The sequence below is a fragment of the Anser brachyrhynchus genome (genome assembly GCF_964034855.1).
Source record: "Anser brachyrhynchus genome assembly, chromosome: Z".
Lineage (NCBI taxonomy): Eukaryota > Metazoa > Chordata > Aves > Anseriformes > Anatidae > Anser > Anser brachyrhynchus.
In genome coordinates this window covers 42,218,869-42,244,447 of record NC_137697.1, presented here as the reverse complement: position 1 = coordinate 42,244,447, position 25,579 = coordinate 42,218,869, and the positions used below count along the sequence as shown (strand labels likewise).

The 25,579-nt window shown below is 41.5% G+C and overlaps 2 protein-coding genes across 5 annotated transcripts in view; one reads left to right on the top strand and one right to left on the bottom strand.

Annotated features, from left to right (window-relative positions):
- SHC3 (SHC adaptor protein 3) overlaps window positions 1-8,483 on the top strand; it is a 69,348-nt gene extending 60,865 nt beyond the window's left edge. Inside the window, exon 12 of the mRNA XM_080574727.1 lies at window positions 2,387-8,483. Coding sequence (XP_080430853.1) covers window positions 2,387-2,515 — 129 coding nt within the window. The 3' untranslated portion in view covers window positions 2,516-8,483. The remainder of the gene's footprint in view (window positions 1-2,386) is intronic.
- Window positions 4,944-20,642, bottom strand: S1PR3 (sphingosine-1-phosphate receptor 3). 4 transcript variants are annotated; one of them, XM_080574729.1, is made up of 2 exons: window positions 19,897-20,642; window positions 4,944-14,432 (listed from the first exon to the last, which is right to left on the bottom strand). In XM_080574729.1, exon 2 carries the CDS (start codon window positions 14,249-14,251, stop codon window positions 13,109-13,111), a length of 1,143 nt encoding a protein of 380 aa, XP_080430855.1. In that variant the 5' UTR covers window positions 14,252-14,432; window positions 19,897-20,642; the 3' UTR covers window positions 4,944-13,108. The 4 variants fall into 4 exon arrangements, with proteins under 4 accessions (XP_080430855.1, XP_080430857.1, XP_080430856.1 ...); XM_080574731.1 differs by lacking the exon at window positions 19,897-20,642 and adding an exon at window positions 19,556-19,828; XM_080574730.1 differs by lacking the exon at window positions 19,897-20,642 and adding an exon at window positions 19,583-19,828.
- Window positions 20,643-25,579: the final 4,937 nt, after the last annotated feature.

The window sequence follows — 25,579 nt, the reverse complement described above, 5'->3', positions numbered from 1 at the left end:
GTAGCTGACAGACAGCAACCCCTCTTCCTCTCTAAAGGACAGCTTTAAAAGCCGGAAAGTAAACGAGAAACTCCTGGAAAGGAGGTGGCTTTTTGGCATCTATTTCATCTGAGAAGCCTGCGGAAGGAAGGCCAGCAGCATTACGGCGGTTCTGCGGACTACAACACCGCAATGCCCACAGTACTTGCCGGTCTACTTACTTACCTTCGCCACACGAGGGCAGTCAAAGAATGTTTTTAACACTTTTTCTGCGCCATCTGCCAGGTCCCGGGTTTGGCCAGGACGCCAGGCCCTGCGCATATCGGGGAGCGGCCTCCTCTAAAATTTTGGCGGCTGTTTTATGTCATAATTCCCCCTTCAAAATAAATGCAGAAATAGCTGCTACAAGGTGCGGGCATGTCTCGCCAGGAGCTCTGGAAGCCAAAAAGTAGATGTGATATCTGCTGTTCCTCTCGCTGGCAGGGTTTTACCCAGGCCTGTGACAGTTCCTGTGCACCATCTCGGCAGCGCTCACCGGGTGTTTCTGCTGCTCTGCATCAGCTTCAGCTGGCTCGGGAGGCACCAGTCGGTGACGACAGCGTTTTCATATCTGTATTTAGGTTAGCTGAGCTGTTTGTGTGATTTGTGGGGTCCTGACACAGCTCCTCAGCAGCCTTGTTTGTGACTTGTTAGAGAGGAGAGTCGTTCATAAAACGCTGGCATGTGGCAAGCCTCAGCAGCGCCCCAGTGGCATGCGTTTTTCCTGCTTGGCCTCTGCGATTATTTGTAAAAACTGGTTCATACAGAGTGCTTGAAAGTCATTTCACACCCAAATTATCAAGTGGCATGTTACAACTCCTCAAGGTGTGTTTCCAGAACAGTTAACTGTGCTGCCGCTTCTGCTCTGATCCAGCTCACAAAAGATCTCTAGTTTAGATAAGGGATGCGTAAAGGTGAGTACTGCAGGCTTTCTACTGGGTTTAGGATTGAAGCTTGAGCCGTGGTGATGATGGTGCATAGTACTGAGGGTGAGAAAGCTCTCGCTTGAGTTGAATGGGCTGAAAATGTGTTAGTTTGAATATAGGTAATGAAAGTTCCTGATGTTTTAAAGATATCTTAGTTTTGAAAAATATAGCTTTTAATGATTACAGAAAGTGTTGTTTAAAAGTAGTGTGTTTGAGAAAGCATGAGAGCCAACTGGTTTTCTTCAGCAACACTGCTAAATGCAGACTCAGAAAATAGCATAATTTGCCGTCGGTGTTGTTTGCTGCTTGCTTTTCCTGTGACATTGTGTCCCAAGTTCTTGTAATTTTGCCAGAACTTTATTGTGAAGACTGAAATATTTCAAGCAGGGTGCTCACTGCAGCATAAACTGTTTTTTTGAAAGTTTTAACGAAAGTCATTATCTGTTTTCTGTTCTATGATTTTTTAGAAACATTCAATGAGAATAGATGACATGCTTCATTTTAGAGCAGTGTTCATACAATTTTGCTTGAGACATTGTAGAACTATCACAACACAAAAGCATTATCACAACTTTGCTCTGCATGTGGAAGCTGTATGCCTTAAGTTATTTTAAACATAAGAAGGAAATGTTCTGGGAAGATGAGGTTATATAATTAAAGATAATAAAGATTAAATTAAGTTAATTAAAGATGTTTTGTAATATGAATTAGGTCTTGGCCTACCCTAACTTTTGACTGTTTTACCTTGTAATATCAGTTTTCTCTTATTACAGCTGTAATAATTCACTTAGCAGGATTCCAGAGCAGAGTACTGATAAATGGGCTAGAAAAAAATGACATTCCGTACCCTAAATTGTTTCACTTTCAAAGGCCCAAGCATGTGCCATGCAGCACTGTGGAAATTCAAGCCAAACACAAGTGGTGGATGGTTCACTTTCAGCGGAAGGGAATTTCCCAGTGGGCACCAGAGAAGGTTTTTTTGGCATCTCAGGAAGAAGGGCTTTGCTGAGGAAAACACAAAGATGCTGAAATGCACAGAGAGGTTCTGGCATCCCTGGATGGATATCCCTTTTTAATAAAAAGGTGAAAGTAGTTAAAAGGAATGTGTAATTTCTTGAAAAAGAAAAGTTGGTCTAAAAATCCAACTTACAGTGAAACATAATGTTGTATGGAAATTTTCAGGCAGGCCTATTCATCAAAAGTAATAATAGTAGACTAGCTCATAGGTATCTTGCTGAGTATCTGTTTGGAGAGACTAAGGGAGAGTCAGAGACAAACACACAGAGACTAAACAGCCAGATTTCCACTGCTTTTGATGGGAAAGGGATCTGTCTAAAAGACATAATTAATGGTGCCATTTTATTTTTAGAGAATTTTGGTGCAAAGTTATGAGAAAAAATATTTTGCTCCTTAACTTGTCTTCTTGCATCCTTTTTTTGAAGGTTCGTACAAAAGACCGTGTCTTTGACAGCATAAGTCATCTCATCAATCATCACCTTGAGAATAATTTGCCAATAGTTTCTTCTGGGAGTGAACTCTGCTTGCAGCAGCCTGCTGAGAGGAAACACTGACTCCAGATAACTCTTAGTTTTTGTAACTTGCAAGTTATAACTGGTGGAAATTGCAGATCTGAAAACATGTATGTTAAAAAGAAAAAAAAAAAAAAAGGACACACACAAAAAACCACCACCAACAAAAAAACACCCACCATATTCCCATATATTTGACCAATATATTTTCTTTAGGTTTAAGAAGCCCTATTTCACACAGTTTACTTGAAAATTCTCAATGCTTTATGTGGACTTGAAGTCACAACAGAAGGTTTTCTTAAAAAGTAATTTCAATAAAATTGTTCTGATCCTCAATTGTGAATATTGATAGTGTATATATATACACATAATATATAAATACAGTATATATTTATATTTTTCAAGTCAGTCTGTTGATGGTATAGAACTAATCTTCTGTGCCATGTGTTTTTAACAGAAGAAAAATGCCAATTGTGATTGTTCAGATAAAAATAGAATACAGCAGTCTCAATTTCTTGAGAAAACAAATATTGGGCATCTTATTTATGATTTTATGTAAGAAGCACAATTATGGGGATTACAGTTGGAACACGTTGATTAAGTACCATGGAAGGAGACTGAATTCAGCAACGTGTATTCCAACTCAGAAATTTAGCATAAAAGGATTTTTTTTTAAAGCGTTATTCAGTGTCACAGATATCAAAAGCATTTTCTTTCTGATGTCAAGTCTGAATTCCTATATGATATTACTCAAAGCATTTGTATCTTGCTTTAACAATGATTTGTTGTGATCGCTCTGTGTAAAAGGTGTATGCATTTGATTTTTCTAATGATAATACAACAATATTCTGCAACTTTAATTTGTTAATTTGAATGGTAAGGTTATTTATAAATAGTTCTCTGGTTGTGGTGAAGATCTAGGTGTCCTTGACTATCAGTTTCCAGTGAGATGTTATATACTGATTAGGCAAGTTTCAGTAACTTGTAATTAGTAGGTTTAATGCAAGATGTATGTGGCTGGTTAAAGACATATCTGAAAAATCTTTTAGTCTTATGGATAGTGAAAACTATTATGACACAGTGATCAGTTTTGCAAATGATGTCATTTGCATTTATCTAGTTATTAGGTGCCTCTTCCCAAAGTATAACTTGACTTTGACCTTCAGCAAGAGATAGGTATTGCAAATATACAGCTTTTCTCGAAATATGAAGTTTAAAATATACATATACACTAAAGATGCATTTCTGACAGATGTGTCCTTGTCTTTTGGTACTGGGAATTGTTTTAATGAAGGTCTGTACTGTTCAAATTCGAGCACTATATTAATTTATTTTCCTGTTTTATGAGCCTTAGTTCTTATTTATGTAAAATTATCGTGAAAATTCAATAGACACAGTTCCTGTAATGGCAAAGTTTGGGACAGAGCTAGGATTTAGCCTTCAGCATTCAAAGGTCTTCTCTAGCAGAAGCATCTCAAATCAAATCATCAGACTTGATTTACAGTGGCCAAAAGTTAGCAGGATAAGTCTAAGTTAAACACCTGCCTGTCCTCAAGTAGTCAGTTAGACTTGTTTTTAAGAATTTTTTTAAGTTTAAGAATTTTTTAAATTAAGACCAAACTGATTGAAGGATTCACTTAGAATTCATTCAGATAGCATCACTAGATAAGGGGAAAAAAAAAAAAAGAAAAAAAATTTCTTGTACCTATTTCTTGTACGTCATACATTGAAATATGGTCAAGTTGCAACTTTGAAAGACTTTTTTTTTGGTTGTTCTCAAGAATTAAAATTATTAAGGTACCTACGACTAATCATGTGACCCATGAAATAAAAATACTTTTGATTATGTAATCAAAACATTCTGAAACCAAAAGAAGACATTCAGTGAACCAAATGCTTCTGATTCATTTTTTTTGGAGATAGTTATTATCTGATGTTTCTAGGTCTGGATGTGAGCTGAGAGCAAAGGAAAGAAAGTCAATGCTGCCTTGCAAATTAGCATGACACTTAAAGTCGTAAAATATTTAATTCTTAAAATCTGGGTTTTCCTTTTACCGAGTTGGAATTTGCAAGGAAAGTGAAGAGATCACATACCCCAAAGCAGTATCAATCAGACTGATTTTATTTAAGAGTATCTGTTCTTACCATATTGCCCATTGAAGTATCTCAGTTGCTTCCTTTTTCATCATATGTAACACTCGTCATTCCAGTCTCCCACCTTTCTATGGACATGTCCTGGAAAGTTTTCAGTATGATATACCTAACTGTAACAAAAGGCCTCTTTTGTACTTCAAATATGATTGTGTATCACTTCCATAATGGTCAGGTGCCTAACTTCTTCAGATGCCTTCAAAAATCCCACCTGCTGCCTATCTCTGTTTTGGATTCCTAAGTATCCTGCCAGTGCATGCTGGGAAAAATATGGCAAGATACAGGGGTATGAATGAAGGCACAAAACATCCACCGAAATAAGCAGATTCTTTTTTTTTATTATTATTATTTTTCCTTTTTTTTTTCTTTTTTTTTTTTCTTTTTTAACCATTACCCTAGCTGTAGCTTTAATACTTTAGCAGCCAAATAGCTGCATGATTTGGAAATTAAAGCTGATGGTAAGGAGACTTGAAAAAGCTTGCCAGAAATATTCAGTTCCCCAAACTACATTTCACAAACTCTGCCTTCAAGAAAATGTGGCTGTTTTAAACTTCTCTTCCAGCACATCCCATTTACCAAACTTATCCACTGATGATGCAAAGGTTACAGGTAGCTAGATCATATGTACTTTGGTCCTTGGTGGTGGTTTGGGCTTCAACATTTGGGCTGCAATGATACCTCACTGTCATAATGGCCTGGGAGATCCTGTCTGGCCAGATGTGAAGGCCAAGAGCCTTTTCTAAGTCACTGAAACCAGATGATCTTGAACCAACCAGCAAGGAAGAGCAAGCATATGCAAGAGCAAGCAAATTAATGCTCCTTTGGCAGATCCTGCCACTGCTTTTTGTAATTGTCAGTCTCATAGATTTGGCTTTCCACTATATAAGAATGGTATAAAAACTGTACAGCCATTTGGTTAGCAGGTCCAAAACTGTTGTCATTAGAGTGAAAGAGACATTTTACACTGAGCTCAGCAAGAGAGAACTGAACCTGTTAGAAAGTCATTTCTCCTCATTTTTGTGAGGAGCCAACAATGCTAGCAATTTAAGAGACATAAAGCTATGGGACCAATGTTGTGTGATTGGCTGAAAACTGTATAGTTGACAGCATAATAATTTGATTTTTTTTTTAATGTTTGACTTTGGTTTTGAGTCCCCTTACCTTTTGGTTTTCTTCTCTTTTATGCAGTCTCAAGGGCTATACACTTACTGGTTTTAAAAATATGGTGATCATTTGGTACCATGACTCCAAGAGCTGGGATTTAACTGAAAGAACAAATTTACTACACTCAATAGAAATCACTGAGATTATACAATATTCAGTTATCCTTTGATATTTTCCCAGGGAATAGCTGAGAAGTCAGAATTGAAACTATTACCAGTAAATCTGCTTATCAGTTTTGATTCCAGTTGTATTGCAGCTATATGAACTATGGCTAATGAAAATTCATTAGATTCCTTTAAACAAGACTGTTAGAAGTGAAACAAATGCTTCTGATTGATTTTATTAAAGTTCTATATTAATTTTTAGGATATTAACAATTTCATAATGTTGAAGCTGGAAGCAATAGATTTGAGAGCTGAGGTATAGTCATGTTCCCAAAGTTTTAGTTGTTTCAGATGCTTCACAAGCAATGAAACTCCAAAGGTAGAAAATGCAAGTTGAAAACAGAATTACCTTCTGGTTTCAATGGGCATTTGCACACTGTGAGGACTTCCAGGCTCCCTTCCTGGAGAACAAAAGAGAAGGATGTTCAAGTTGGCTATGCCTAGGTGCAGGAGGAGATGCAATCTCCATGGCCTCTCTGCCCGGGGCTTTGCACATGAGGTGAGGGTAGAAGGTTAAACTGAAGCTTCCCTTCACTTCAAATCCTACAGGATTCCCAATGGGAGCTGATGCTAGGTATATCAGATACCTCTCTGTTGTACTGTACTTGTTCAACAAAAAGCAAAGGACAAAGAACATAGGCCTGGGACTGGGATTTGATTGCAAAATGTGCACTGTCATGTCAAGAAAAAGTTTATAAATGGCCTGGTAAATGTCACTTACCAACACCAAATTTTTGATATCCTGGCATCCTTCTTCTCCTTCACATAATAAACTGTTCATGTTCCTTACTATCTTTGTCCCCAAGTATCATGTTGTGCAGTAAGAGGAGGAGAATTTATAAAATTTATACCACAGTGCAATTGTTGCTGACACATCAAGTCCCAGATACAGTATTCATAATAGAATTTATGCATATTTAGAAATTTGTAAGTAGTAAATGCTGCATTTGAAAACTATATGAAATGGTAGATCCAAGAATTTTTATTGTAAACCATATATGCGTTAAGTCTGAGCTGATGTAATACATACATTTCTCTTTTTGTCTTCCAGACATTTTCAAAATATGTCTGTATAAAATCTAAATTGTTTTATTGTAGTTACTGTCAAAAATATGTTGATTTGCACAGCCTTTTTTTCTGCAAAACTACGATTGCACTCTCCACAAACCTATACTGGCTCAAAGCTGTCAAGATATGGAAAAAATCTTACTCAAAGCTCTGTGCTCAGTCATTCTACCCACTCACTCAGTGTCTCACCTTGCTCACACCAGCATTGGGTGCAGCTGGAACATGTGCAGGCCTGTGGAGAAGTAACACATAAAACCTGCCTGCAGTTAAATAGAGACTTGGAAAAGCCAAAAGGTGAAAAGCTGCCTTGGGAGAGAAAACCCCAGGGTTAAGAAGTGTGAGGCCTGGAAACATGAGCCAATAGGCATATGAGCCACTAATGAGAATAGAAAGCTGCCGCCAAATTAAAAACATGCTAATTGGCTGATAGGGTTAAGCAGAACCTTGAGGAAGAGAATTGCAAAATACTTGTACAATGCCTAAGGTTCATCTCTTTTTGTTCATCTGCATCCACCAACATGAGCATCATATATGGCTTCCACTGAGAACAGGCAGCACTTTTTTTTTTTTTTTTTGTCTAAGTAAGGGGGATAGAGCTACAGAGCTACATATTTTTAGCAAAAGCATTGTATAAAGGAAATGCTAAGTAAAGGTTGTTTAAACCTTGTTTGACACCAGAACAAGCTGTGGAAACCAAAAGAAAAAGGAAACAAAAGCTAAGTGATTCATTCTGCTACCCCACTTTGAGGGAGCCAGGAAGGATGACTCAGCTAATGAAGGTAGCCTCAAATTTTGAGATTAAGATGTGCAATTACAGTTCATGTAGTTATGATGAAGGTCAAATAACAAGGATAAAGACAGCTTTCTCCAGCAGGCCTCCTTTTTCTTCAGTGAGGCAAAACTACCAAAAACACCCAGACAAATGTTCATTCAGAAAAGATGAAATTTTTCATAAGTGAAGGATGTAAAGATTATAATTGGTAGGAGATATATATTTGTGTCCTTTGTGGCTGGACTGGTGTGATAACTGCTTCTAAGTAAAGTCCTGCAGAGTTAAATCTCAAAGGAAGCCAGGTTTCTTCTTTTGAGTTAAATGTTTTTCTTCGCGTTGTATGGACAGCAACAACAAAACAAAAAAGTGGCTATTTTACTGTAAAAGGGAGTCTGACTGTACATTTGATATTTATTAATATTTATTACTTTTAGAAATATTTTTAATTGAGAATTGCAGGAAAAATAATGTATGTGGAAATATTGTGATCATTTATATTTCCCCAAACTTTTGTGAATCTCAAGCTTGTCTGCTGATTGTGATATTCTGGTTATAGAGGCAAATTTTGTCTCTGAGAAAGTCCTTGAGCAACAGAATTTGGAATATGTGTCATGCAGCTGTTTTCTGATTATTCAGTTTGTATGTGATTAACCAAAGTAATAAAATAATGAGCACTGCTATCAACTCTAAATGTATCTAAAGTGGGCCTGAGTCTGTTCTCCTATGCCCAGGTTCCCTATTTATTTGTTTGTTTGTTTGTTTGTTTACTGTTTTTAACTGAAGGCACACCTGTTTTGTAGCATAAAAAAAAAAATCTGCAGGGTTTACTTGGATATTGAATATTATTAAGCCAATGAACTACTCCCCTCAGTAGAAACAGAGACCAAAAATGTTAGAGGATGAGGTAACACGTGAGGGCGTTGACCTCGGTTACACTGACTATACAGCAGAGCAGCTCTATTTACTTTCACAGAGGCACCTTTGACTTCCATTTTTCCATTTTGCCAAATAACATTTTCAAGATACACATAATTAATCATACAGGCCCACACATTTGGGGTAGATGATGTGCTCACTTGAAAAGGTAGCTTTCCTGCTTGGCACACTAAGTAGGTGATGGTAGCCAGTTCCATGGTCTTTCCATGGAGAGTGACAGTAAGGACAAGGCCCATGCAAGAGCAGCTATTTAGTGTGCTGTGGAGCAGAGAAAGCCTTTTCCTCTGAAGAAAGCTTAGCTGGGCCGACAGTACCCAAATCCCCTTCCTGCAACACCAGAGTGGCACCTTGTAAAAGTCCTTCCCTCTTACCCATTTGGAGAAAAGCTGAGCCCGGGGATGCCTTGGGAAGTTACATCGCTCTTGGAGAGAAGAAATGCAGCTCTGAAAGCTTCAGGGGTGCCAGCATGCCTCTTCACAGTGCCTGCAGCTCACTCAGGGCTGCAGCTAGCCTCATGCCTCAGTAGTGGCCAAGCAGAAACCCCCGATCACTGCTGTCGTGCTTGCCCTATGAGTTTTGCCATGAGAAGGGATTGCCCTCAGGCCCGAAGTGGCCACTGGGTCCACAGCTCCCAGCATGGTTAAGGGGCCGATCTATCTAATGATATTGTTGGAAATGCTGGGTTAAATGGCATTAAGCTGGGTTGATGCCAGCAAAGCTGAGCTGGGCAGGGGCAGATTGGCTGCCCTCAGGCTCCTAGCTTTTTGGCACCCAGCGCTTTATGCCCAGGTGTTCTTTGCATTTCCTCACTAAAGCAGTTGGAAATAACGAATGCTTAAGGCAATGCTACACCCTAACTACAGTCGCTTATTGTCAAATGTGCCTTTTCTACAGAACCGCTGTGTGCAGCAGCCAGCACAGTGAGCCATCTGAGTGGGCAAGCCCAGGGTCCGAGTCTGCTCCCAGGAGAAGAGGCAGAGCCTTCCTCTAGCTCCAGGGGCGGCAGAGCCACAGCCGACAGTGCTCTCACAAATAGTGCTTTCAGGCACGAAACCTAGAATTTAAATCTATGTTTTCTATGGAAGGCCAGACCCTTTTTACGCTCCTTGAAAAGATGACTGCTACATGACAACTTCAGTTCAAAGGTCTGGGATTTAAATATACGTTTTCCAAATGTTTATGGTACCTAATGAGTTGAAAATGCTCTATAAGACTGCCAGCAATAAAAGACTCTGGTGAAAGCTCCTCATGAAAACTTTTATCTCCTTCGGTGGTTGGATTTGCATTTCTTTTGTAATATGGAACCAAAATAAATATTCTAATTCATGAAATAATATGAATGAAATGTGACTCTGCTTTACGGTTTTTGCTCCATGTAGAATCCTTTATGAAGGGGAGATCTGATTTGGATTTCTAGCATGCTCAAATCAGCCTAGATAATAAAAATCTTGGATTCTGGGCAGCATTTTAAGGAATTTTCTAAAATTTTAGGGGAAAAGAAGCTTATCCTCTATCTTTTTACATTTTCAAGGGTAGGGAATCTTCCTGGTTGGTTATGGTCCAGAACTGAAGCCCTCAATTTACCCTACTCTAAAATTTTTGTCTGAAATCTTCCCAAACCTGTGTTTTACCTAACACATCCAAGTGGGATGTACCCACTGGAAAAAAATCTCTTTAGATATATTATCAGTGTTTAATGTGAACCCATGAGTATTAGGAATCTGCTTAAAGTACAGCAAAAAAAAAAAAAAAGACCAAACAACAACAACAAAACAAAATAAATAAAACACCAAAACAACATCCAGATCAAAAAATAAGAGACAGATATCAAAGTGGAGTGATTTTTTTTTTTTTATTGACACGCAATCACATGGCCTCAAACAGTTGCTTGCACCTTGCATCAACTCTAACAAATAGCTAAGACTAGCATCCAGATGTTAAAATTCACTTTTACAGGCACGTTCCTAGACTTTGGCCACTACAAATACTCATTTTTTACTTTTCACCTAAATACGGAGAATCACATATTACAACACAATGTGAGGGTTGGTGTGGGGTCAGCCACAAAGTTTTCTCAAACAGTTGTCCTGCTAAGGCCTATCTCCTCTACAAATAGCAAGGAATGCTGCCACGTGCCATCACCTCGAGCTAACGTTTGGAAGCACACAAATATTTTAGCAGGCAGTTTTCAAAATCACAACTTCAAGGGAGACCTTCAAGACTGAAAATACAGACAAATAGCACTGTAACATCTAAAAACCTAAGCCACAACAATGCAATGTTGTCAGTTCTATTTCTAACAAAGCTACAGAGCTGCTGACCTAGCCTGTATCTGCAGTTCATGCTCCTGTTCATGCTTAGCTTAGTTTAGTTTGTTTTTAATCTCTATGCACTTCTTTTCAACATTTTTGGTAGAAGTTGTCCATTTTCTACTCTCTTTCACAGTTCATTCAAATTCATTTTATATTCTTCTTTGTTCTTGCTGTTTTCTAACAGCATAAAACATTTACAAGTAGACTGCTAGCTTGTAAGAAGATAATCACAATGCAAATCTCTACATTTTAAAGGCTTTTGCTACACACATTACACCACTTACACACTGTACGTACTTTGAAAGAGTCTTTATGCTGCTGTTTAAATGATTAAGACAGGAGTAAAGCCAAGGATGAGCTCCTACAAGTTGTTAATTAAAAAGCCTCAACTTCTTCTGATTATGCTTAAGGCAAAGTGTGGTTTGGAGGCATTAAGCAGGAATCTTCAAAGGAGCCCAAGAAAGTTAGATGTTTACATTGAGAACTAATCTGAGAATTTCCCTTCCAGTGAAGGGAAAACCTACACTGAAGCCTCCAGCTATAAAGTACTAGTACTGATGGAAGTACCATGGGCCACTTCCATGGAGACTTGCAACCAGATGTTTATGAAGTCTTAATTACTCTAGGTCTTAGGGAACCCCCCTGATGCTGAACAGCATCCTGTACTGAGGCTGGTAAGTCAGTGATAAACCACAAACCTTTTTTTGTACAGGTTTCTGTGGAACAGCCCCTCAAAATAATGATTCTGGGGCTCCAGAAAAGTTGAAAGATCATCCAAACTGAATAGATCATTCCATATTCAAGGCAGGGTCAGGTATAAATGGAGATATGCCCTTCAGCATGACCCTGCTGTACCGCATCTTCCCTCTTGTATCTGCAAAAGTGCTCAGAGACGGTAAAAGCGTAAGGTCCCATTGCCAGAAAAAAAGGATCTTGTCCTACTGGCTGGGCTTCTTCCCAGGGAGAAGCTACAACACAATCCCATGCTGTGGTAGTGCCTGGAGGGAAAACGAGGAACTCCACAAGGACCAGGTTGTGGTTCATTGCTTTCTGAAATGATACGTCTCTGCTTCAGAACTGAAGAATCTCAGCTTAGGTAGTGCATTCACAATGTACACAGGTTTACATAGGTTTGACATACATTTTTAAATACATTGAAAATAGTAAGTAAAAATATATGCATTGAAATAGTACATACCCTTGATACATGTATTGATGGGTCACATTTTAACTACTTTAAATAGAAAACATATATAACCTCATTTAATGGTTATTTACTACTGCTTTTTAAAAGTTGTGAAATGTCACAGTGACAACTATCATGTATGTTGTCTTTCACTAAACATGAAAAGTTTGACTAAGTGGAAAAAACAAATGTACTGCATTGATATGGCATGTTAAAGTTCCTGTCAGTTTAAAGCTACTACTTCATGTATTTTAAAAATCCCCTTCAAAACACATCTATCTTTTTGAATAATTTGTCACCTTACACTCTATACTACAATACAATGTTTAAAATATTGTAAACTCTAACCAAACATTGACTTTTTAATATGGAATCGTACAAATATACAGCTATTTATACCACATACAAGTAAGGCCATTAACATAACAGCAAGATACATATACAGAACTATAATCCCCAATATATGTAATGAGCTTTTTTCCCAGTTGGCAATAATCAGGCTCATTTTCTGATTATCAGCAGCGTTTAGTGAATGCTGAAGTTACGTTTATTAGATGAATATTTAGTGAATGTTAACAGGTTTTCTTGATGTCTTGCAGGATCAGGTGGTGCCAAATGCAACCTCATCATGCAATGCCATCATGGTGCACAATGTCAATAGATGTACATGGACTCTGTACTGGCTGTTGGGTAGCACGGAAAGCTTTTCTGAATCAGGTGTGTTACTGAAAGAACACACAAAGCAAATGATTGTTGATAATTAAGTCCTCAAAGTTAAATAAGTGGTTAGTGTTTTCCCCTATGATTTAAGTGCATGAATACTTAAACTACACTTGTAGTTTAATTCTAAGCCACAGAAAGGTCCTTGACTTGAAGAGTCCCTTACTTACAGAAGTTTCCGTTGTGAAATGAAGATTCACGCTTCTCAATGACACACGAGGGAATGCTCATCTGAGGGAAATCTTCCTTTGGCTTCTGGGTATTGCTGCTGCTGGATTTACTTCGACTGTGATCTGGCGTGGGCTGAATAGGCAAAGATCTGGCTACCCTGGATTTCACCAGGCAACCACAAACAAGGCGAAAGAAAGCCCGACGCATTTCCTTACTGGCCAAAGTATAGATGATGGGGTTCATTGCAGAATTGATGACCGCCAGAGCAATAAACCAGTTGGCTTTGTACAAGACAGAGCACTCCTTGACTCTGCAGGCTACATCAATAAGGAACAAAATGAACAGCGGAGACCAGCAGGCAATGAAGACACTAACAACGATCACAACAGTCCTAAGGAGTGCCATGGACCGCTCCGAGTTATTGTGGTTAGTGACATTTCGGCTGCTGGACTTTACCAGGATGTAGATGCGTGCATAAAGGATAACAATGGCCACCAGAATGGCTATGAAGATACTAATGCAGAACACAACATACTTCTTGGAGTAAAGAGGCAAAATGGTTGAACAATCTGGCAAGTTGTTTATACAGTTCCAGCCAAGGATGGGTAAGGCACCCAAGGAAATCGAAATAAGCCAGCATGTTCCAATGAGAAGGAACACTCTGTATTTCTTATTTGCATCATAAGGCCTCATCTTAATCATAGTCAAATGCCGCTCAATAGCTATTGCTAGTAAGCTGAAGGTGGAGGCTCCCAGTGCAACAAACATACTGCCTTCCCTAATGAACCAGATTGTTGAGGACAAGCTCAGAGTTTTCTTCCCAGACATAAGAATGTTTACTTTGTAAACAATCCCAGCTAAAAGATCACAGAGAGCTAGATTGCCAATGAAAAAGTACATGCGGTTGTGAAACTTATTGTTTTTCCATATGGCAATCAACACCATCAAGTTTTCCAGGACTATGAAACTACATAGGATCAGAAATGCAATAGTGGTCAGGTCTATTTTATCAGTTGCCTTTTCCCTTAGAATGAGCTTTCCTGTGTAATTATAATGCAGTACGATCAGAGAGTCCATCCCTTCACTTGCTTGAGGGCCAACAACATCAGCAGGGGGCACAGTAACTGCTGACATCGTTTATGAGCTGATGTGGGATATTTCTTCTTCAGTATCACAAGAATTTAGTTCCAGTAATTTTCCACAAGAGGGAGATCAAGCCACGTTCGTCCAAGTACTCCTCTGGGCAGGCAGCGGGTATCCCCAGCTCCAGTGAGTCTTGCATGTTAATTTGGGAGAATGGCTCAGAAACCAGGCCCTGAAAATAAAAACAACAAATGCAAAGTAAGTTTCACTGTCATTGCACGTCACCCACAGCCTGTGTGGATGCTCAAACTGTAACACAAACCCCGGAGCCAAGAGGGATGTTGACCACAATGAGGTGCCGAAGTCTAGCATTGCTGTGCATTTACCAAGGCAGTGGTGGGTAAGCCATAGCTCTTGCTGTGGAAGTATGATGCCAATGTGGAGAATTGCTAATAAGTGTTTCCTCCTACAAAATTTCCATATGAAAAATATGCAGTAGTGTCAATAAGGATTAGCAAAAGCTCCCGGCAAGCACATATTCACAGCAACTGGCTTACTCCTTCCCAAAAAGACCTGAGTGTATGTGGCACTACCAAAACACCACCCAACTTTTACTGCCTGAGCAGTAGTACAGCAAAGTCACTGCTTTCTGAGCTTGATCCTGTTCCCCAAGCAAACCTTCAGTATTAAAGAGCCTGAGAAAGTCAGCACTGACACAAATGTGCACACTGCCAATGCCTAAGATAGCTTCCCACCCTTAATGATACAAAATTATTCTATTAACAATTAAGGAGGTGCTCTGAAAGCCAGTCATCACAAAACCAATCCTATTTCCAATTCAAATTAGTTGGCTTTCTACTACTAGTTGGAAAAAAAAAAGAAAAAAAAAAGTAAATCATATCTTTCTAAATATCATGTTTCATTCTGGTTCACTTTTCTTCTATTTTAAATATGTATAAAAGACATCCATTTAACTTTTTGTAAAGTATTATACAATGAGAGATCATCCTTTTCAATTTACTTCTGTTTTTCTTTAAATCATGACTTAGATTAACTGTAACATTTTCCCATGGACTTTGCTATGCTGCTTTTTCACAGCAGATTCATTCTCCCAGCTTTTTTTTTTTTTACATTGCCATGCATAAATATTCAAAGAGATCTGCACAGCTTTATAAAAATATCAGGAGATGCCAGAAGCACTTACTACTTTACCAGAAACATTACAGTTTAGGGGCTGCATACTCCAATGAGAATCAGTGCTTTTGCCTCAAATGTATGCAGTGAGGCTGAACTGAGAGCCAATTTTTCAGCTTGGTAACCAAGCCAGGAGGGGGATGAGAAGAGAACTGGTTCCACTGGAACCAAATTTGTAAAGGTTTCATTTTTTTTTCTGGGAAAAATTAAAAAAAAAAAAAAAAGTTGTGCTAGATGGGCAGGATGGTCACTTTCTTTTGCCCCCAAATGAAGTAGCTTAGTTTAGGGAAGAGAGCTCCTGACTCTTTATTTACACAAAGGTCATGAACACTTCCTAAACTTGTGAAAGAATCTTTCAAAAGAAGGGTATCAAGAGAAGAAAGTGAGATTTCAGCCTCTACCAGCACAACAATAGTTTTCAAGCTGTGGCCTGTGCATCCTAAGGAATCTCTTATTTACTATTCTGTGTAACATAGCAAGCACACTGTCAGCAGGCTTAGGTTTAACACAGAAGTGTTTGTACTTCCACTGGAAAACACGCAGGTTTCTGAAGATCACAAAAGCATGTGAGCTGCTCTTATTCCAGCACTCTGGCCGGGGCACTTGAAGAGTGGGAGATACCTTTTCAAGTGCCTCGTGAAAGAGGGGAGGAGCAAACCAGGTCCCAGATGAATGTAAAGGGATTTAAAGGATGACCCACACCATTTTTCTCCCACCCTTCCTATTCCTGGATTCTCTCAGTCAGAAGAGAATTTATCTGAAAAAAAGCCTATGGTGAGATGACTTGAATTCATTTATACATTCAGGGTGCTTTAAAATGATTTTCTGAGAGAGTAATTTACTACTATTATTTGCCCATTCTATTTTTTTAGGTCCAAACTGCTTTGGTGACGAGACCCACAGGGAGACAGAGATACATCATCCAAGAAACACAGTTGTCGCTTAGTGTCGCAGGTCTTCTACTCTCTGAAGATGATGGCAACCCCCTCATTCATTTCCAAGGAGCAGAAATTGGCCCTCAAGTTGTTGACTCTTCTTCTGAAGCACAGTAACAGTGAAGCTCTTCAACAGAAGAACTTCACCTCAGCTAAGGTTCAATCTAATTGTAATTCAGTTAAAATCTACACACTGCTGTCACAGAAATTATCACAGTCTTTCATTGTATTGGATTATAACAAGATGCCACTGTGTTCATATGAATTGCAAGTGCTTTCCACTGTACAATAAACAACTATATTTTATTAGAAAAGCATTTGTTAACAATAGCTTAACTAGCAATACTCATCAGAATGCCTGAGAGCATCGTATTCAGCACCACATGCAACAAAATACGTGCTTCTGTAAGCCTCTTCCAAGTAGAGTTATCGTACTTCTCTACCAAAGAACAAATATGTTTATTTCTGTGGGGAAAATGATATGCAAGACATAGGACTGTATCAGCCATATCTCCATGGATGTAAACTGTCACGACTCTACTAAAGGCTATGGCGCTGTACCAGTTCCCCTGGCTGAAGGCATGGACAGTGTACTTAGCCAGCAGAAATCACACTGGGTCTCTTCCATTGTTCGTAATTACTTCTTCCCTTAAAATTATTACAGCAAATTTAGTATCACAAAAGTAAATCTGCTTCTGACAGCCCAGCAGCAAGGCACTGGAGGCTGTAACAGTATTTGCCAGGACGCTCAGGGAATGAATCTCATTCACCAGCCACTTGAAAGTTAATATAAATAATAATGTAGTAAATTACTTCCTTCTGGCAGCATCATTTCAAGGTAATATCTTTCAGCCATGCTACTTTTTAAAAAATGCTTTCATTTTTTTCTCCTCCTTTGTAGCCAGTAACTCAAAAAGAACATCCATTTTCTAGCAGTTAGCAAGAATACGGCTGGTTGTATATTATAGTAACAAGATAGCACCAGTCAGATCCAGGATATCTGAACCACTGCTTCATGACAGCCCTACAAATTACTCCTCAAAAAGTCTTTGTCCCAGACACACACACAGAAGACTACTTACTAGTTGCAAAGTATGGTCCTTAGCTTGAAATACTAAAAAAAGGACCTGAAGAGCATGTCTGTGCATATTGGGCATTCCCCTGGTTAGGTACCTCAATATCCTGAGCGCTCAATACTGCTGGAAATTCATTTTATTCCCCCTAAAGGAAACAGAGTCCCTATTGCTGCACCACCAGGTACCACTAGAAATGTAAACCTATTGGCAGAGCAGGGGCAACCCGTCTATGCTTTTGTGCGGATGTGATGGCCAAAGCAGTGTTCACCAAACTGCTCAAATAAAGGAAGTGTTACGACACTGAGAGTCAGAGTCTGTGGAGGACAACTCAGTTGCCTTCCTCAGCTGCTTGGCTGACCTTTGTCCTCCCTGCTCTGTGGATGGAGGGAGCAGTCGGCTGAGCCCATGATGTGCCCATCCTGGGAAATCTCCCTGCCCACTGCTACGCTTTGTGGTTCCCATAGCTATTTGTGTGGTCTTCTGCAGAACTCCAGGGTCCTAACAGGGTCAAGCACCCTTCCAGGTTGGAGCAGGGTCTCTCCACCACGGCTCACGTCCCTGGGGTCTGACAGGGTACTTACGGTTCCTGTCCTGCATGTGCCGTGGGAAGGGCAGCGCTGTGCAGACGCCTTGCCCTGCCCAATGGCAAAGGGGCACCTCCACCACCCTCCCCAGCCCCAGCACACAGCAGCACAGGCAGGGATGCAGTGCCATACCTCTCACCAGCTCCACACAGGTGCCAGGAGGCAATGGGAAGCTGGTGGTAATGTGGATGCCAAGCCTGTCAGCAGCTATTCCCTCAGCATTTCTGCCCTCAGCTCCTAACAGGCACTCCTGTAAGAGCACAACAAGGGGCTGAGGGCTTTTACCATCTCAGGAGTCACTGGGTACTTCAGAGCAGGAAAAATAATAAATTTGTTTCTTCAAAACAGTGTGCCAAACTACTCTTAATTTTCACGATAGCCCGAAGTCAACAGAAGTGAGAACAAGACTTAACTCACGGCTTCCTACATTTGTCTTCACAAGAACATACAAAGCAATATGTTCAGTACACCCACTGCAGCTCAGCTGGAGTCCGTATTTTCCTACCTTCCAGACATCCACAAAAAGCCTTGGCCAAAGGGGCTGGACCACCCCCCACCACCAACACCAGCACACACATTCCTGCTCTCCCTTCTCTTTCACACACAGCCATATGCTTTGGCCACAAATGACAATTTAAAGCAAGGCAAAGGGAAAGACAAGAATGCATACCCACTGCCAAACTTCTGTATATTTTATTTTTAAAGCCTTTCCAGATGAAAAGTAAATACGTGCAATTTGTCTGGCACACCCTGGCAGTGCTAAATTTTAGAAGAGGAAAGGCTTTTGAGAACCACAGCACATTACAATACACATTTCCACCACGAAATTATGCCGTGCTGGATGTAAACGGAGTTTAGACAACAAACATCTGCTGCAGAACAATGTCCTCGACAACTCAAATAAACTTCCAAAAAAAAAAAATTTTTTTTTTTTTGAAGTGAACGTACTGGCAGCTTTCGGCCTCGGAAAAGCCTTTAATGAGCGGTTATTTTTGTTGGCGTCCGTGTTTCAGACACCGCTTTGCGCTTCGCAGTCCCCGGCAGCACGCGTGCACGCACCCACCCACCCGCCCGTCCCGGTCCCGCACGGCCGCGCGTGGGACGAAGGCAGGCTTCCCTCGCCCCCCGCCCCAAACCCGGCGCCCCCCACCGCGCACCCCCGTCGGGAGGACCCCCTGCAACTCACCAGCCCCGGCTGGGCCGCAGCTCAGCCCCGCGGCCCCGCACCGCCTCCTGCGCTCGCCGCCGCCTCCCAAACTTTTCCCGGCCCCCGGCGAGCCCGGGGCAGCGCCGCGGCGCCAGGTGGCCGCGCAGGAGGGCGCCGCCATCGCGACACGGCGACAGGGGCGACCTGCTGGGGTGGGGGGCAGCCGGCTACCTCCCCCGGCCCCGCTCCCCACTCCGGCGCTCCGCGGACCCCGACCTCGCCGGCCGCGCGGCGCCGGAGCTGGGCCGGCCCGGGCGGGGCTGGGTGCGATGGGACGGGACGGGGTGGTCCCGGAGCCGCTCCCGGAGCCGGCCCTGGCCCACCGCGGCACCCCCCCGTCCGTCCTGCCCCCTCCTCACCTCCGAGCTCTCTCCGCCCCCTCTCACCTCCGTCCCGCCGGCCCCGGGCCCCGGCTCGATGCTCGCGGCTCGCTGTCGCCTGCCCCGGCCCGCCTAACCCCGTGCCGAGCCGTGCCGAGCCGTGCCGAGCCGTGCCGTGCCGTGCCGTGCCGGCCGAGGGCACGTCTGGCCGGGACGCGGCCGGCGATGCGAGCAGCCCGGGATAAAGGGCGAGGCGGCGGAGCCCGCGGGGAGCGCTTGTTGGGTCCGTAAAAAATGGCGGTGGGGGGAGAGGGGGAGGAAAATCTGGGTAGTCCTTACTCAGTTCGAGCTATTAACGTGCTAATGAGAGTGAGGTTTACCTTTCCTGCCTCTGCCCTGGAGTTTCATTGTGCCTAATATTCTGTGCGGTCCTCAGCCGGACAGGGGTGACGGCGGGTGAGTGAAGTATTCGGCAATTCCAAGCGAAAATAGTGGTGGTTCTGCCCTGAGCTGCCACTTAAAGGAGGTCCTCAGCGAGGTACATCTTGGCAGAGTCGCCGAGCAGAAGCAACTCGAGGGTAGCGATAGGCACGCAGACTGCTTCAGGAGCAGGATCCACGCTTCTCCAGAGAAGTTGAATCCGGGATCCTAGAGCCTTCTAATTCAGACAAACTTGCGAGATGCCCGTGGGTACAGCAAAACCTTCTGTCGGAGAGTGAAAACTTTCTGTCAGAAGCAGATAGAGCGAGCTGGCAAGCAGGAGCGCCACGGCAGCGCTGCTAAGTGTGGGCAGGCGTGTAGGGTTGCCTTGTCTCGCTGCAGTGTTTTTCTTGGGAGCCTCCTGTCTGGAGCTCAGCATCGTCATGCTGGGACTCATGCCACAGGCTCGGCTGTCAGGTCGCCTGCGCTGCTACACCATAGGGAAGAAAAGACCTGGAAAATAAGAAAAGAAAAGAAAAATAAAATCAGAACTAGGATTTTAAAAGCCAGAAGTTTAAAGAAAGCTAATGTAACAGAACACAAGGTGGTTTTCTGTCACCTCTTTTTATCTGACTGAAGATGACAAAAAACAAACAAACACAAAAAAACACTTCTGGTTTAGGACCTTGATAGGAAATAAGGGCTACAGAGAGCACAAGACAGGTAAAACTGCTCTGAAGCTGTTGGCGCAGTATATATGGCCCCACTTAGCTACGGGTAGTCTTACGTGGTGAAGCAAGGTGGCACTGCCCTAATCTCCTGGTCTCCCCATCATGAGCACTGTGTGACAGCAGCTGCGTGCTGTGGAAAAGCAGTGGACAACTTCTGCACTGTGTAAAAGTACAAACTTCTTTTTTTACAGCAAAGGGGGCTCAAGGCCTGTGAATCGGGGCTCTCCCGTTCCACAGAAAAGCGTTGTCCAACTATTTCCCCACAAACCACCCCAGGAAGCTCTGTAGTCCTCATGGCAGCCACTTGCCACTTGCCACTTGCCACTTGCCAAGGCCCACTTCTTGCAGCGCAGATGTTTCAGTAAGCAGCCCCTGCCCTTGCTCTGTGGTCTACTATTATTCCTCCTCCTTTTCCCTGTTTCCTTGTTTCTCCTTCAGTGCCTTTTTGCTACTTGGAGAGAGGAGCCAGAGGAAAAAGCCTTGCTGATCTGAGTAGAGTAGGTAAGGTCTCAAGAATCCACCACCAGAAAGATCTTTTGGGCAATGGTGACAGGAGGTGCCACACTGTGCCCTGCTGCCTGCAGTGGATTTTCATTTGGCTTCCTCCGTGGGCATGCCACAAGCTGGTAATAGTGGTGAATAGCAGGACCCCACTACAGTACAAGGAAATTGCTCTTTACTGCAGCAGAGTGTGTGTGCATGGGAAGTGGTGTAGTGATGGTGCAGACCAGATGTTATCTCTGAGAACTCTGAAGGTCATGTTTGGTATCCAAGGCCCTTCTTCTGCCACAAAGGACCTCGAGCAATGTGGTCATGCCAGTGAGCAGGAGGATCTGACACCCCAGCTCCCCTCTCCTTCCAGTGCTGGAACAGTGTCCATCTGCTCAGCAAGCAGCGGTTTCTTGCAGCCGCCTCTCAGCCCCTGTGGCTGCTGCAGAGGCTGCTGTTGCCACTGGGAAGGCAGGCGCAGGACAGCGCAGAGCAAGATAGAGAAGCCACCCAGGAGCAATGTCTGGTAGAAAGTCCCTGCGCAGAGGCTGGCGGGGACTTTCCTGGGATGGTATTTCAGGCCAAAGCAGCCCAACAAGAGCCCTGGGGTAGCTCAGTACAATACCCCGGTTAACTTCCGAACATCCTGTAGCAGCCCGAAGGACATGCATACTGTGCTCAATTTTCCAAGAAGCTCTCAACTGTGTTGAAGCACTCTTAAAAGAAATGGCATTTTTGTGGGGTAAAATTATTATTAATCAGGTAAGGGATAGAAAGCAATGACAAGGAACAATGATCAATTTTCATAGCAACAGGAGGTTAGTAGCTGAGTTGCCCAATGATGAGGAGTCTGTTCTGACCTGGAAATTCATGAGTAACTGGGCAAACGGGGTGAATAATGGGAGAGCAGCATTTTCTGATGTTATTGGGGGCACTCAACAGCAAAACTAAAACTGTTGACAAGAAGTCGCCAGGACCTGAAGGTCCAGAGTGACCTGTTGATAAAACAGTGTGTTCATTTCCAGGCTGCTAAGTGAAATATAGGAAAAAACAGTTCTACTTGTACATGCGCAAATTTGCCTGAAGTGTTATCACACAGAAGAGGAGTAATTGTGGATAGTTATTTGAAAATATCATGCATTCATTAACTGTCAGTGGGAGACTAAATGTTAGGAAAGATTAATAAAGAAATGAAGATCAGACCAGAAAATGGGTATGTGCTTCTGTGAGCTCTGCACACTGCCACAGGTACCTCTGGCTGCTTCATCTCATCATGAGTATAATAAATCACTAATAATAATAATAATAATAAATAAAAATAATAAAAATAATAAAAGCAACAGAATGGTTATAAAAGTTTTCTGTGTAGGGAAAATACAAGTTGACTGGGTCACACTGGTCTGAGAAAAGGAAAAAAGGCAGTTTAAAACAAATGGAAACAAATTTCTGGAAAATATAATGTTGAATTGTGGAACACATAGCTGTAGGTGAGAAAGGGAAGAAGTGTTTAAATTAGCTTAAAGAGTAAAGGTGAATGGAGTAAATGACTCTTAAATATAATGGCAAGGTATGGTATGGTGCAAAGGCTGTCAGGCCCAAGCAGGAGCAGTAAGTATGCTGCATGCTTCCATCCTTGAAGCTGGCATAGGACAAATCCTTCTTTTTTTTTTTTTTTTTTTCCTTCTTGTAAAAAAATCATGGTCTTGGCTAAGAGAACAAGCTGTGGTGCAGGTAACAGCATAAATATTGCCCAATTCTGCAGGTATGGGGAAAAAAAAAAAAAAAAAGGAGAGTTTTTGTTTGTTTGTTTGCTGTGACTCAGCCAAAACAATGGGCTTGGCAAATGACCTAGTCAAGTTGTTTGAGCAGTCTTGAGCCTTACAGCACACGGGAACACCTGACGACTTTGTTTTTCTGTCATTAAATGGAGAATATGTGATTAAAATTCTTTTGTCTTCCAGATGTGACTTGTGATTCAGTGAATTCAGTTAAAAGAGGATGTGCTATTAGTACAAATGGGTTTTCAGCACAGTCTTTAAAGTTAAAGGAGTGGTTAAGTGATTTCTATTTACAAATACTTACAAATATATAAATATGGCATAAATGCTAGAGAAGATTAAGCTACCCTCAGATGACAGATACTGTGGTTTCTGTACAGACAAAACAGACCATGTGACATGAGTAATATTATCTTTCTCTTGTAATAGCTACAATTAAGTCCTTGAACAAAGTCCTTTTTTTTTTTTTTATGATAACCATTTAGGGCCTGTTAAAATTTGGGTAATTTCTGTTTATCGAGATAAAAAACTCATCCATACAATGTCTTATTAAAGTCATAGTTATAATTTCCTTGTTCTGACATTTGTTTAATGCTTTATACACCTGTCACTGATTTAATTCCCTGGTGTTCCTGAAGGAATGCTCCATCATTTGGAACTCCATCATTTACTTTTTATTTGACTGGTTTGGTATGTAAACAAAACATCAGAAGGGCAATCTTAAAATTACAATTCAAAATAGTAGGATATTTATCTAATTTTTTATCTAATTTGGCAGACTGAATGCAATATTGTTTAATTTAGAAGTGATAAAAAGAAAAAAATGTTTAGTTATTTTTAAAATTAATATAAAAATTAAAGAAAAAGAGAACATCTATTTGGATTGTTGTTGAACCATAATCTGCAGTGACTGAAATATATTTCATTATTACATTAAAGAAAATATCCATCAATCACGGTTAAGTATAGGAAGAGAAGATTCTGTATGCTTCCATAATTATGACTTCACATTCTTATGTCCTTGTATGTCATAGCTATGTATTTGCTGAACTGTTCTGATTTTCTCTGTTTCTTTTAAAATATATATGCTCTCCTTTCTTTTGCTGCAGACACGCCAACCCTATAAATCCAACATAGGAATGACTGAAGGCAAGGTCTTGCAAATCCTGTTAATCCAACATTTCTAACCACTTTTATCAGCATTGTTTGAATCACAGTATTTTGTAATGTGTTTTAAGTTCATATATTTGAATTGGGGACGTTTGGAAAATCATATTCTGAGTCAGAGCACCTGAAAATATTAGCATTGCTTTAATACGCCATTTTGGAATTTGTTTCAGAAATGGTCAATAACCACAGTAACAATGTGCATACACTTACATACACATCTGCTTTCTGCTCCCTTGCATCATTTTTTGGGATGATGAAAATGGAAAGGATTTGACTTTTTAGAAGCTGAATGCAAATCCATATGAAGTTTGTAGCTTTAGAAGCCCTTTTTAATTCACCTTCTTTTGTATAAATGTAATGGCATTTCTGAGGGGTACAGTCTTGTGTGTATCATGTATATATGCAATATATGCACATAGGGCATATTCTAGCTGTATGGTGTAAACTGCTGGGGTTATGTGTGTAACAAAGCTGAACTCTGGCTGCTTCTGCAATGACACCTTTCTGTAAAGATAATGGGACAGATGCTTAGAGCGTGGCCAGATATTTATCGTTAATGTTACATTAAGACAGACTCAGCTCAGCATAAGGCACTGTACAGTTTGCACTTGTTAAAATAGTTGTTATCACAGCACGTCCAGCCAGACATGAGGTATAAATTGAAGTGCTAAGAAAGGAGAAGGGGAAATGAGTTCAGAGAAACACCAGGCAGATACTTGGGTTTCCCTGCCTGCGTCCTGTGGCTTAGCGCTGTAGACACGAAGACAGTGCACATACTTCTCTTTCTGAAGGGCCATTTCTCCTTGCTATTCTGCATGCTGTGCATACATTTTTGCATTAGCTGCAGCCCCCTCCCAATGCGCTCAGCCTTGGGACACCATGGAGAGACCCCCAGGGCGACCTGGGCAGCCTGTGTGAATGCCACTGCTGCATCACCCATTGCCTGCAGCTCCCACAGAGTTCCTAGTCCCCTGGTTGTCTCTGTGGCCCACCCTGCCTGCCCATGGACACTGCTGACCCCACAAAGGGGTGGGCAAAGTATGCCTGAGGCCCACTGCCAAATCTGCAGCTGTAGCACCACGCACGTTGTCCCTGGAGGAGTGCTATGCCTCCCTAACATGGTGTTGCATGGTGGTAATGCAAACATGCCCTTTCGAGCACAGTGCCCCATTTTGCCTGTTGTTTTTGGTATGTGTGTGTACTTACAGAAGGATGTACTTTCTTCTGTGGAAACAATTAGAGGTGTCTGAAAGAACAGAAAAACTCAGCTCTCAGCAAAAGCAGCAATATGTAGGGATTATGTTGTTTGAAGAGAAAATGACTAAAACTGTAAGTGATCTGATTGAATTCCTTTCAAACTAGCCAAGGACAATTAAATGATTAAAAATTAAAATACTTTTGATTTCTTTTAATGGATTGTACAGTAAAGAACCAACATTTTAATTAGGAGGAAATGTAAGCAAGCAGAGGCTGAG